General features: G+C 42.0%; 1 protein-coding gene across 1 annotated transcript in view; it reads right to left on the bottom strand.

Annotated features, from left to right (window-relative positions):
* LOC120041304 (NADH dehydrogenase [ubiquinone] flavoprotein 2, mitochondrial-like) overlaps positions 1-11,867 on the bottom strand; it is a 30,226-nt gene extending 18,359 nt beyond the window's left edge. Inside the window, exons 1-3 of the mRNA XM_038986243.1 lie at positions 11,752-11,867; positions 11,020-11,082; positions 23-85 (exon numbers count right to left, since the gene is read on the bottom strand). Coding sequence (XP_038842171.1) covers positions 23-85; positions 11,020-11,082; positions 11,752-11,793 — 168 coding nt within the window. The 5' untranslated portion in view covers positions 11,794-11,867. The remainder of the gene's footprint in view (positions 1-22; positions 86-11,019; positions 11,083-11,751) is intronic.
* Positions 11,868-12,207: the final 340 nt, after the last annotated feature.

Below are 12,207 nucleotides of genomic sequence, written 5' to 3'. Positions count from 1 at the left end.
GGTCGTGTTCTCGTCGACTCACCTTCAGGTTCTCCGCTGTGAACTCAAAGGGAGTGTCAGGGTTGTTTTCAGGGGTATCTCTGTGCTACAGTAGAAGAAAACACATCACATCAGTCATCTAATTGATGAACAGCAATATCTTATTGAGTTTCATAGACATTCTACTTACCAGGCACAGACTAAAACATATTAGTTCAACTGTTAAATTTGTAAACAAAAACAAACGTGTAAGAAAAAGACAATATTTCCATTGATAATTTAGAAGACGTGGTAAAGAATAGGAGAGGAATCCCCCCGGCCACTCAAATGCCAGTTCCACTGCATTTTGTCATTGTTCGCCTCTAATCAGGGACTGATTTAGACCTGGGACACCAGGTGGGTGATTCCCCTATAAATCAGGGACTGATTTAGACCTGGGACACCAGGTGGGTGATTCCCCTATAATCAGGGCCTGATTTAGACCTGGGACAGCAGGTGGGTGATTCCCCTATAATCAGGGCCTGATTTAGACCTGGGACAGCAGGTGGGTGATTCCCCTATAATCAGGGACTGATTTAGACCTGGGACAGCAGGTGGGTGATTCCCCTATAATCAGGGCCTGATTTAGACCTGGGACAGCAGGTGGGTGATTCCCCTATAATCAGGGACTGATTTAGACCTGGGACAGCAGGTGGGTGATTCCCCTCTAATCAGGGACTGATTTAGACCTGGGACACCAGGTGGGTGATTCCCCTATAATCAGGGCCTGATTTAGACCTGGGACAGCAGGTGGGTGATATTAATGATCGGGTAGAACAGAGAACCAGCAGGCTCTGGACCGCTGTTGAGTACCCCTGGTAAAGGCTATTGAGATGTATCCTGTACCTCTCCCTGAGGGACAGTTGTATACAACAACGCATTGTGGCACTACAGGCAGCGAGGGTGCATTAACTTGTTTCTGTACACTGCCCCCTTGTGGACAGTAATGTAATACTCCTATCCCTTTTTAATTTATAATCTGACTAAATGCATCATTTCAAAACGGATTTGATTGTAGTTTACATCGGCAGTCCTTGGGACCACAACGGGTGCACGTTTTGATTTTTGCCCTAACACTACACAGCTGATTAAAATTCAAATAATCAAAGCTTGATGATTAGTTGATTATTTGAATTAGCTGTGTAGTGCTGGGGCAAAAACCAAGATGTGCACCCCTCGGGAGTCCTGAGGAGCGTGTTTGGTAACCTCTGCACCGACGCCGCAGCGTCCTCTGCACTAGTAGTTATGAAAAGTGACTAATCAAAGAAAGGTTCATATACAGGTAACTGCCCCAAAATAAGGAAACACTTAAATGATGGATACAAAGAGTATTAAAAGCAGATGCTTCCACACAGGTGAGTTCATTAAGCAATTAACATCCCATCATGCTTAGGGTCATGTATAAAAATGTTGGGCAGGCCATTATTTTGGCTACCATGGCTAAGTCCCCATAGGATGACAATGCCCCCATCCACAGGGCACGAGTGGTCACTGAATGGTTTGATGAGCATGACAACGATGTAAACCATATGCCATGGCCGTCTCAGACTCCAGATCTCAACCCAATTGAACACTTATGGGAGATTCTGGAGTGGAGCCTGAGACCACGTTTTCCACCAACAAAACACCAAATGATGTAATTTCTCATGGAACAATATAAGAGGGATGCGACACCAGAGTTCCAGAACACTTGTAGAATCTATGCCAGAGTTCCAGAACACTTGTAGAATCTATGCCAGAGTTCCAGAACACTTGTAGAATCTATGCCAGAGTTCCAGAACACTTGTAGAATCTATGCCAGAGTTCCAGAACACTTGTAGAATCTATGCCAGAGTTCCAGAACACTTGTAGAATCTATGCCAGAGTTCCAGAACACTTGTAGAATCTATGCCAAGGTGCATTGAACACACTTTGTGTTGGTGTTTTCTTTATTTAGTCAGTTACCTGTATCATTGACCTGCAAAATGTATAACTGCACTATACTGCATTTGCACCATGTACTATAGAACGGCTGAGCCGATATCAGGCCGGTACTGGCCTTTTCTAGTCTATCGGCGTTGCTGATAGACCCTCTACAGAGCACCTCCAACTGATAGGCCCTCTACAGAGCACCTCCAAGTGATAGGCCCTCTACAGAGCACATCCAATTGCGCCCTCTAGTGTCGACTCCTACTGTTGTGACAGCCTGAGCCAGGAACACTGCACAATAATCCAGAGGGAAGTCTTGTTGGGGAAACCAGCGGCAGCTAGCTAGCTAGCTCATTCTCTAACAGGTGCAGTATTGACAAACTGATTTGACACAGTAACCAAAATCAAATTCCTGTTGTAAATATTAGTTTAATTCACTAACCATTTGGTTTGAGTCGAAGTGAATACAATAAGGGAGTTCCAAAATGGCGCCGGAAGGGAGAGAATGTTATTTATAATAAGGGTTACATGGAGAAAAATCAAACCTCTCTAAAAGGAAAATGGATGGCCCTCCCTTCAGCAAAATATATTTGACCTAAACCCTCCCTGAACGATTGAAAAAAAACAAGTGACCGTCCCCTATACCTTAAATAATAATAATATAAAATGGATAGTAGAGAACATGTCTACTGTTTCCCTCACTTCTTGGACAGACCAGAGCCTTTAGATATGCAGTTTTAGAATCTGTTCTTCGTCCTGTCAGCGTTACATGGCAACGCAGGATATATTTTTTTATTTTATATACTTTGTTTTTATTGTAGGAACACAAAGAAAGTACAAATAAAGTAAAATAAAAGAACAAAAATGATCTGGCAGTTACAGTGCACTTCATACCTTCATCATCATATTAGTTACATTAGCATCTTTGAATTAGACCTTTTCCAAGTATGAAACCCATTTCTCCCAGTATTCCTGACCTCTCTCCTGTTGAGTTCTTAAAGCAAAGGTCATACGCTCCATGTGGTGTATTTCTTCTACAATGTCTATCCATTGTGTCACTGTGGGAGGGTCTTTTTGTAGCCATTTCCTAGTGATAGCCTTTTTACTGGCTGCCAGTAGGACCTTCAAGAGGTACTTTTCTCTATTGTGTAAGTTATCTGGTATTTCACCCAAGTACAAAGAAATGAATGTTTGTTCTATGTCAAATCCCATTATTTTTCCAATGTTAGATCTTATTTCTCCCCAGTAAGTTTCGATTGCGGGGCAGGACCAAAAGATATGAGAGTGGTCCGCCCTCAATAGACCGCATTCTCTCCAACAAGGGTGTGGTGAGCCAGTCTGTTTTGATTTCAGTTTAGGTGTTATGAAGAAACGTATAACATTCTTCCAACAGAATTCTCTCCATGACCTTGAGTTGGTGGAGCTTTGTTGAGTCTCTAATATGTTCAACCATGTTTCATCAGTTATTTCAATGTTAAGTTCCTCCTCCCATTTCTTTTTAATATAGTTTGTAGAATGTTTCTTTGAGGATTGAATACCCAAGTAGAGATTTGAAATCGTTTTTTTGTTACTCCCCAAGTTGTATGCGTTAGTGAATACTTGGATTAATTTTGGAGGTGCTCGAGGGTCAGTCACTTTTATCTCCCTTAAGAAATAGTGTCGGACTTGTAGGTATCTGTAAAAATCTTGTTTATCCAAGCCATGTTTTTTACTTAAGTCCTGTTATCTAGGTTCCCATTCCTTATAATTGTACTGAATGATGTGATGCCTTTCTGCGTCCATTGTTTAAATCTGCTGTCCTGAGTTGCAGGGATGAAGCTGGGGTCGTATGCGGGCCAACTCAGCAGTTTGATCTCTCTGTCTAAATTATTTTGCTTAACTACCCTAAACCATGTCTTCAGAGAGAAATGAATCCACTGATTTTGTCTATTGTATATTTCTTTTACCATGTCCTTATTTCCCAAAACTGACTGTATGGGTATCCCTGTCAAAGTAGTCTCGATGTCTTTCCATTTGGATTCGTATTCTGAATTGCGCCAACAAACCAGGGGTCTCAATTGGGCTGACACATAATAATCTTTTAGGTTTGGTAAGGCCATACCCCCACAGTTTTTTGGTAATTGTAATGTTGTATATCTAGTTCTTGGTCTCTTACTGTTCCAGATAAACCTTGATATCCGTTTATCCCATTCCCTAAACTGTTTAGGTGGGATTTCTATGGGCAGTGATTGGAACAAATACAATAACCTCGGCAGGATGTTCATTTTGATTGTTTCAATTCTACTACTAAGATCTAAGGGAAGTGAGTTCCACCTGTCTAGGTCATCATATATTTTCTTGTTGATGTGATCGTAATTCATGCAATAAAGTTTGGGTGTATCTTTTGGTAGGTATACTCCAAGATATTTAATGGATGAAGAGGTCCAGGTGAAGTTATACCTATTCTTCAGCTCTTCCTGTGGGGTATAATTATATACTAGGGCTTGGGTCTTGTGTACGTTAAGCACATACCCTGAATATGTTCCAAATGTTTGTAGAACATCCATCAATCTAGGTACGCTTGAGCCTGGGTCTTTAAGGAATAACAGAACGTCATCCGCATACATGCATATCTTATGTTCACTGTCTCTTATTGTTATTCCCTCTAAGGTTGGGTCCTGTCTTATTGCCTGTGCTAATGGTTCGAGGTACAAGGAGAAGAGCGTGGGTGAAAGATTACAGCCTTGTCTTGCCCCTCGCTCTAATTTTATCGTTTGTGTCAAATGTCCATTTATCTTTATTCTAGCGGTCGGACATGAATACAGTGTTTTGATGCACTGTATCACTTCTTTGTTGAAACCAAATCTTTCCATAACTTGGAATAGGTAATCCTATCCCACTGAATCAAATGCTTTTTCTGCATCTAGACTGATTAATATTGCACTTGTCTTATTCTGAGTAATGTGGTCCATGACATGTAGTGTTCTCCTTATGTTGTCCTGTGTCTGCCTATTTTACATGAAACCAGTTTGATCTCCGTTAATCAATTCTGGGATTATGTTCTCCATTCTTTTGGCTATTATTGATGCATATAGTTTATAATCTGTGTTAAGAATTGCGATAGGTCTATATGAACTGCATTCTTTGTTATCTTTACCCTCTTTTGGGATTACAGATATGATGGCCTCTCTCCATGACGGTGGGAGACCACCCTCCCTCAGAGGCCAGTTAAAACAGGCCTTAAGTAGAGGTGTTAGTTGTTCTCTGAAGGTCTTGAACCATTCTGAAGGGAAGCCATCAGTGCCTGGAGACTTGTTGACTTTTTGTTGAGATATTGCTTTATTAATTTCTTCGGTGGATATTTCTAAAGTTAGTCTATCATTTTGCTCTGTCCCAATTGAGGGGAGATCAAGTGAGTTCAAAAAGTGCTCTATTGTCTGTGCATCTACCTTCTCTGGTTGCTTGTACAGATTTGTGTAATATGATTCAAATGCATTCTGTATTTCATCTAATTTGCATGTGATCTTTTTTGTTTTGGGGTCTTTTATTTTAAAAATGGTATTCTGTGCTTGTTGTTTCCTGAGTCTCCATGCTAGTAATTTGGTTGCCTTTGAGCCTGCTTCATAATATCGTTGTTTCAGGAACCTAAGCTTTTTCTCTACTTCTTCTCTATAAATCTGGTCAATTTCCTGTTTTACCTTTTGAATCTCTCGTAATATAAGAGGGTCTTTGTATTGACTATGAGATCGTTCTAAGTTTCTTAGGGTTTCCTGTAATTTCAGCAGTTTCTGTGCTTTAATCTTTTTCTTGAGAGACGATGTGGCTATGATTTTTCTTCTAATAACCGCCTTAGCTGCATCCCACAGTATAGCAGGAGATACTTCCCCATTATCATTATTCTCCAGATAGATGTTCAATTCTGTCTTTATTGATTCCTTGAATGCTGGATCATTCAGCATGCTTGTATTAAGTCTCCATGTAGTATTTCTTGGTTTGCTATCAAGGTGTAGAGTGAGGTAAACTCCATTATGATCTGATAAGTCGCTCTGCCCGATCCTACAATCCTTAAGCCTGTGTCTATCTGCACTGTACATAAAAAAGTAGTCTAACCTGGAGTATTCAGTGTGGCGGGCTGAGTAAAAAGTATATTCCTTATCGGTCTTGTGGGTGTCACGCCATACATCGAGCAGTCCTAGATCCTGCAGTATCCTATTGATCTTTTTGGCAACTAGGCTCATTTTCCTATTTTGATTTGTGCTGTCCAATTTTGAGTTTAGAATTGTGTTAAAATCCCCTCCACAGATAAGAGTGCCAGTGGTTTCTGTGGCAATTAAATCAAACACCTTCCTATAGAAGACCATGTCACTCCCTGGGGGTGCGTATACATTAAATAATGTAACTTCCTTGTTATCCAGTTTACATTTAACAAGTATAAATCTACCCTCCTTGTCTTTTATTTCTGACAAACTCAAAATTAACTGAATTTGGGATCAAGATTGCAACTCCCCTTCTACCCATTTTGTAAGAAGAAAAAAAAGTGTTCCTATATCCTATTTTCTTGAGTTTCTCGTGTTCAGGTGTGGATAAGTGAGTTTCCTGCCAGAATAGTATGTCAACTCTCTCCCGTTTCATCTTTGCTATTACCTTACTTCTCTTGATGGCACTCCCCAGTCCGTTTACATTGAGACTTATGACCTTAAATTCCCGATGATGCATCGATATAAATAAAAAAAACTGTGCACCATATCTGCCTGCTTATCATGAACCTAAAAATGAACGAAAATTCAAGAACGATAATAAAGTAAACCAAAGTGGGAAAGTACTTTGGTATTTGGACTCCCATGTCAGAGGACTGTCTCTTGCCTCTGGGTTTTGAGGGGATGAGCCTGTCCGCAGGATGGGCCCCTCGCTCAGATATGAAAATGCGTGACGTAGTCACAAACAAGACCTGGTGGAAGCGAAAATAATAAGGGCGCCTATTTCGTCGCTTATACACATCGGTTAATTACAAGTGAAAACTATATCGGTCATGCGTGCATATCATGAATCCTCCCCTTGATATGCCCTTCTGTCGCCCCGTTGTCAATGTGTCATTAATCCTTAGCTAATATATATGTTATTAACGTGACGCTACTTAATGTGTTCATAAAGAACACATGCTTTTGGGTACTCACCCTTGTTCAGCATTGGGGGAAAATAGGGGAGATATTTTATCTATTGCAATGTCAACCGTAACAACCCAAAGTCTTAACAGCTGCGGTAACTATTAATTCTGTTAAATCCAATTCAGTGTCTTTCATCTTCCCGTTGGAAATGCCTGAGTCTCTCTCGGATGTGAACGTCCTCTCGCCGAGATGGTTTCCCTCTTTCTCCATGACCTTGCTTGTTGACAACGATCCATGGGAGAGCCTGCTCGAGTCTTTCCGCTGGTGATGTCGCCTTTCTCCTGGCGGTATACTCCACTGGGAAGCCCCTTGACTTCAGGTCCTCAGCCGCCTCGTCAGCATGCTCGTATGTAACCGGGCCATTTTTCAGAAATACCCGCATTTTTGCCGGGTATGGTGTTTGGAAGCGAATACCCTTCTCTTTAAGTGCTTTCTTAATGGGGGTGTATTCTTTCCTTCTTTTCAGTATCTCTCCCGCGTAGTCATGATCAAAGAACACTCGTTGGCCTTGGAAGTTAACAGGTTTTTTCCAGGTAGCATGTAAAACTTTCTCTTTGACTGAGAATTTTAGGAACCGTATTACTATTGTAATAAATTATATTTTTGATTAATAACATTACACAGTTAAAACTTGTTATAACTACTTCTTTCATAAGCATGGTCTGTTGTTCAACACACCCCATTACTAAAGCACAAAATTGCTGATGCACGAACAGGATACCCAGTGTTATAAAACTGCAGACCGCACAAAACAGATATGGAGCAATAAAACTAAACCGCCCGACTTGGGTAATTGCTCACAATCCCTCCAGGCAAGAGACCCCCTGGCCCTAAGACAATAACTGCTGGTTACTGTCTCCTCTTATCTCGTGACTGCAGAAACACACAGGAATGCCACTGCACGAACGCACACACATACACACCCAAAACCCTCTGTCGGGGCTGGGTTCCAAGGACAAAGAACACTGCCAAGAACCAATGGGACATTGATATCAGCCTGGAGGGGACTGCCCTCATCTTACAACGACCAGTCAGGAGCACAGACTGCTAGAATCAACCTACGACATTTTCATGTATAAAATGTAAATGCACTCCATGTTTCGGGGCTTTTTCTGCTAGTTCCCTCTGAGCTAAACGAACGAGTCCGTGCACGCTTTGCCAGATATCTTTACCTCTGAATAAACTGCCTTTACTATACCTTATCCACCTCATCCAGCGTCTCAACTTGGTCACATTTCTCTAGTAACGATTTATCAACACTATGGATCTTGGTGGGGCGCCGCTGGGGGGTTTTGAGGCCAGAGCTCGGTGTGCTCTCTCGATTCCCAGGTCAGTGTCGTCGTCAAGTATGTCCTTGAATAGACCCTCCACGAAGTTGGGCATAGAGTCTTTTTCTGCGCCCTCTACTACGTTATAAAGTCTAATGTTGTTTCGACGTGAGAAACCTTCGAGTTCTGTCACTTTTGACTGTAGTGCATGTTGGCTTTTCAGTGACTGTTCAAGTATTTCCTTGACTGCGAAGTTCCATGTGTCCGTTTCCCCAATGCGCTGTTCTGCGTCCCCCATTCTTGTAGATATGCTGTGAAGTTCTAATTTGTTTTCTTCCAGTTTCTGGTTAATGTCCTTCTTGAACTCATTTAGTTCTTTTCTTACATCTTCTCGAAGTTCCTCTCGTAAGCCTGTGAGCGCCTCGCGCAATTCCTCCTTCATCACCTCACGAAATGAGGGTTCTTTTGCTGCTGCTATCTTATTTGCGCTAGCATTAGCCATTTCGGGTTCTTCGACGATTATATCTTCTGCTGTCTTGTTACGGGCTGCTGTTGTAGCTCCACGACCTTTTCCTGTTTTCCCCTTTTCCATAAGTTATTATAATGCTCAGAGTAAATACTTGAATTTGGGGGGGAAATTCCCAACCGATGTGCAGTACGAAAAACTAGGCAGCCATTTCCTAAGTTGCGTCACCGGAAGCCCTCCTCAACGCAGGATTTTTGATAGAGCACAGGGCTGCGGGCCAGAAGGTTGTGGGTTCACAGACCACCGTGGACAATAGTAGGGGTGGAAATATCTCCTTTATAGTCCAAGCATTGCATGAATCTATCATTGTATTTGCAGGTGAAAAAATACAAGTAAAATTATGCAATTCTATGTCATTATACATATTAACAGAAACTTTAATACCACACAAAGAATGTGGACAGAGAGATAGGCCTGTGTTCATCATATGTCTCCAATGCCAAATCAGTGTGTCTTGTTTGCAACGGAACTGTCCCTGTTTGCAAATGATTAAATCTGAGACATTAGGAATCTGAGCATGGTACTTTCAAACGCTAGACCTACCTTTCCACCCCAGACAGAGTAGGACCTACCTTTCCACCCCAGACAGAGTAGGACCTACCTTTCCACCCCAGACAGAGTAGGACCTACCTTTCCACCCCAGACAGAGTAGGACCTACCTTTCCACCCCAGACAGAGTAGGACCTACCTTTCCACCCCAGACAGAGTAGGACCTACCTTTCCACCCCAGACAGAGTAGGACCTACCTTTCCACCCCAGACAGAGTAGGACCTACCTTTCCACCCCAGACAGAGTAGGACCTACCTTTCCACCCCAGACAGAGTAGGACCTACCTTTCCACCCCAGACAGAGTAGGACCTACCTTTCCACCCCAGACAGAGTAGGACCTACCTTTCCACCCCAGACAGAGTAGGACCTACCTTTCCACCCCAGACAGAGTAGGACCTACCTTTCCACCCCAGACAGAGTAGGACCTACCTTTCCACCCCAGACAGAGTAGGACCTACCTTTCCACCCCAGACAGAGTAGGACCTACCTTTCCACCCCAGACAGAGTAGGACCTACCTTTCCACCCCAGACAGAGTAGGACCTACCTTTCCACCCCAGACAGAGTAGGACCTACCTTTCCACCCCAGACAGAGTAGGACCTACCTTTCCACCCCAGACAGAGTAGGACCTACCTTTCCACCCCAGACAGAGTAGGACCTACCTTTCCACCCCAGACAGAGTAGGACCTACCTTTCCACCCCAGACAGAGTAGGTCTACTTTTCCACCCCAGACAGAGTAGGTCTACCTTTCCACCCCAGACAGAGTAGGCCTACCTTTCCACCCCAGACAGAGTAGAACCTACCTTTCCACCCCAGACAGAGTAGGACCTACCTTTCCACCTCAGACAGAGTAGGCCGCTTCAAGTTTCAGCACCACAATATAAGTTACCTGAATCTGGCTTATTGTGAGGTTAATAACTCTGATAAATACACCATGAGCAAGAAACATATTGTTTTTAATCAAATCAATTAAAGTAGAAGAAAGCTATCAAAGTTCTCCTTCTCAAACTGAACAGAACATAGGCTAGACCGTGCACAAGATGGTGAATATTTTGGACTAGGCTTCATCGATAATGCCAAGAGAGTGTGAGCTATTTGAAGAATCTCAAATATAAATATATTTTGATTTGTTTAACACTTTTTTTGGTTACTACATGATCCATATCAATTCAAAATGTTATTTGTCACATGCGCAGAATACAACAGGTGTAGTAGACCTCACAGTGAAATGCTTTACAAGCCCTTAACCAACAATGCATGTTTGACATATGTGTTATCTCATAGTGTTGATGTCTTCACTATTATTCTACAATGTAGAAAATAGTAAAAAATAAAGAAAAACCCTGGAATGAGTAGATGTGTCCAAACTTTTGACTGGTAATGTATATGGGGCAATTTAGCAATTAGGATTTGTTATCTGTAATGGTTATTGTAAATGAAGCATTGTTGCAAACTGTTGGCATATATAGATAAATGCATTAAAAAAAATTGAACTCCTCAAACAGTCAGACAAATTGAAATGCCCATCCCTACTTGCTAAGCTGTCTGGTGAAAAGCCTGACTCAAACCTAGAACCAAGCTATGAGGTTACAGATCCTGCACTCACCACGAAGATGCCCCCAGCGCCAGCTCTGGCAGCAGACCGGTGAACGCTCCTGACCTGCCTAGCCTGGGAACATGGGAAGAAGAGGAGACACATATCACAACTGATAATGTACGCTAGAAGGTTTGATTCTGTGGAATACCAAACCAAGACATATAATAGGTTTTACATGAAAACATTTGATTAAAAGACTTCAATACTAATCTCGGTTACCCAGAAGTAAACGTCTCGGGAAAACGTTCGTCACTTCCTGTTAGAATCTGTCCAGGAGAAATGACTTCAACACTATCAGGATGGTTTGGCTGAACGAGGGATGCAACAGTGACAATTCTGATCAGTGTGATTCAAAACGAATAAGAAGTTGCAAGGTAGCTAGCTAGCCAAGGAGCAGTGCATAGTTTGTAGTGTTTGTGAACTAGCCAGTCAGCTAACGGTGCAAGGCTCTACGGTAACTAACTTAACCAGTCAGAAAACATAGCCAGCTATAGTAGCAAGTTAACTTGCAATGACAATATATATTTTCACAAGCATTCAAACAATACTATTGTTCACATTAATATTTAACAAAATAATTACTCTCGTGAGTAACTATCGGTTAGCTAGCTAACGTAGAAGCTAGCTAGACCGCTTGCCCTTGTCAAGTGTCATGCAACATATCTCTTTCTTCGTCAAACGTAGCTAACGGTTCTTGATTTCTATAATTAGCCGAACACGAGTACTTTGTTATACGCATACCGTTAGAGAAACAGCAGATCGAATTGCAGAAGACGTAAACATCTTCAAAGCGTAGCTGGTTTTGCCCCCTTGATACAACACTTATGTGACCACAGCAATGGCCGACATCAACACAGCTCGATTGAGAGGGTCTGGTTTACGCTACGTCAAAAACTAATCTACCACAGATCGAAATTATTGGCAATGTGGAGCAAATTATTTTCTGTCTAAACTTCTCTCCATAATGACATTACATAATATATACCGATTGAATCATCTTAAATTATGTATTTTCCTGAACTTCTGCATAAGATTTTTTTGTTACAATACAAAACATACAAATGACAATTACATCACACCTGCCAAGATCCACATGCTCACACCCCGATCTCCAGCGCTCATATCGTTCTCTGCCACATAATTCTTCTTCGATGAAGTTTAACGGTGGTCGGCATCCAATAAATGTTGCATTACCGC

This window comes from Salvelinus namaycush, unplaced genomic scaffold (assembly GCF_016432855.1).
Source record: "Salvelinus namaycush isolate Seneca unplaced genomic scaffold, SaNama_1.0 Scaffold433, whole genome shotgun sequence".
Classification (NCBI taxonomy): Eukaryota; Metazoa; Chordata; class Actinopteri; order Salmoniformes; family Salmonidae; genus Salvelinus; species Salvelinus namaycush.
Note: the sequence above shows the minus strand (reverse complement) of the source record. Positions and strands in the feature narration are given on the sequence as shown.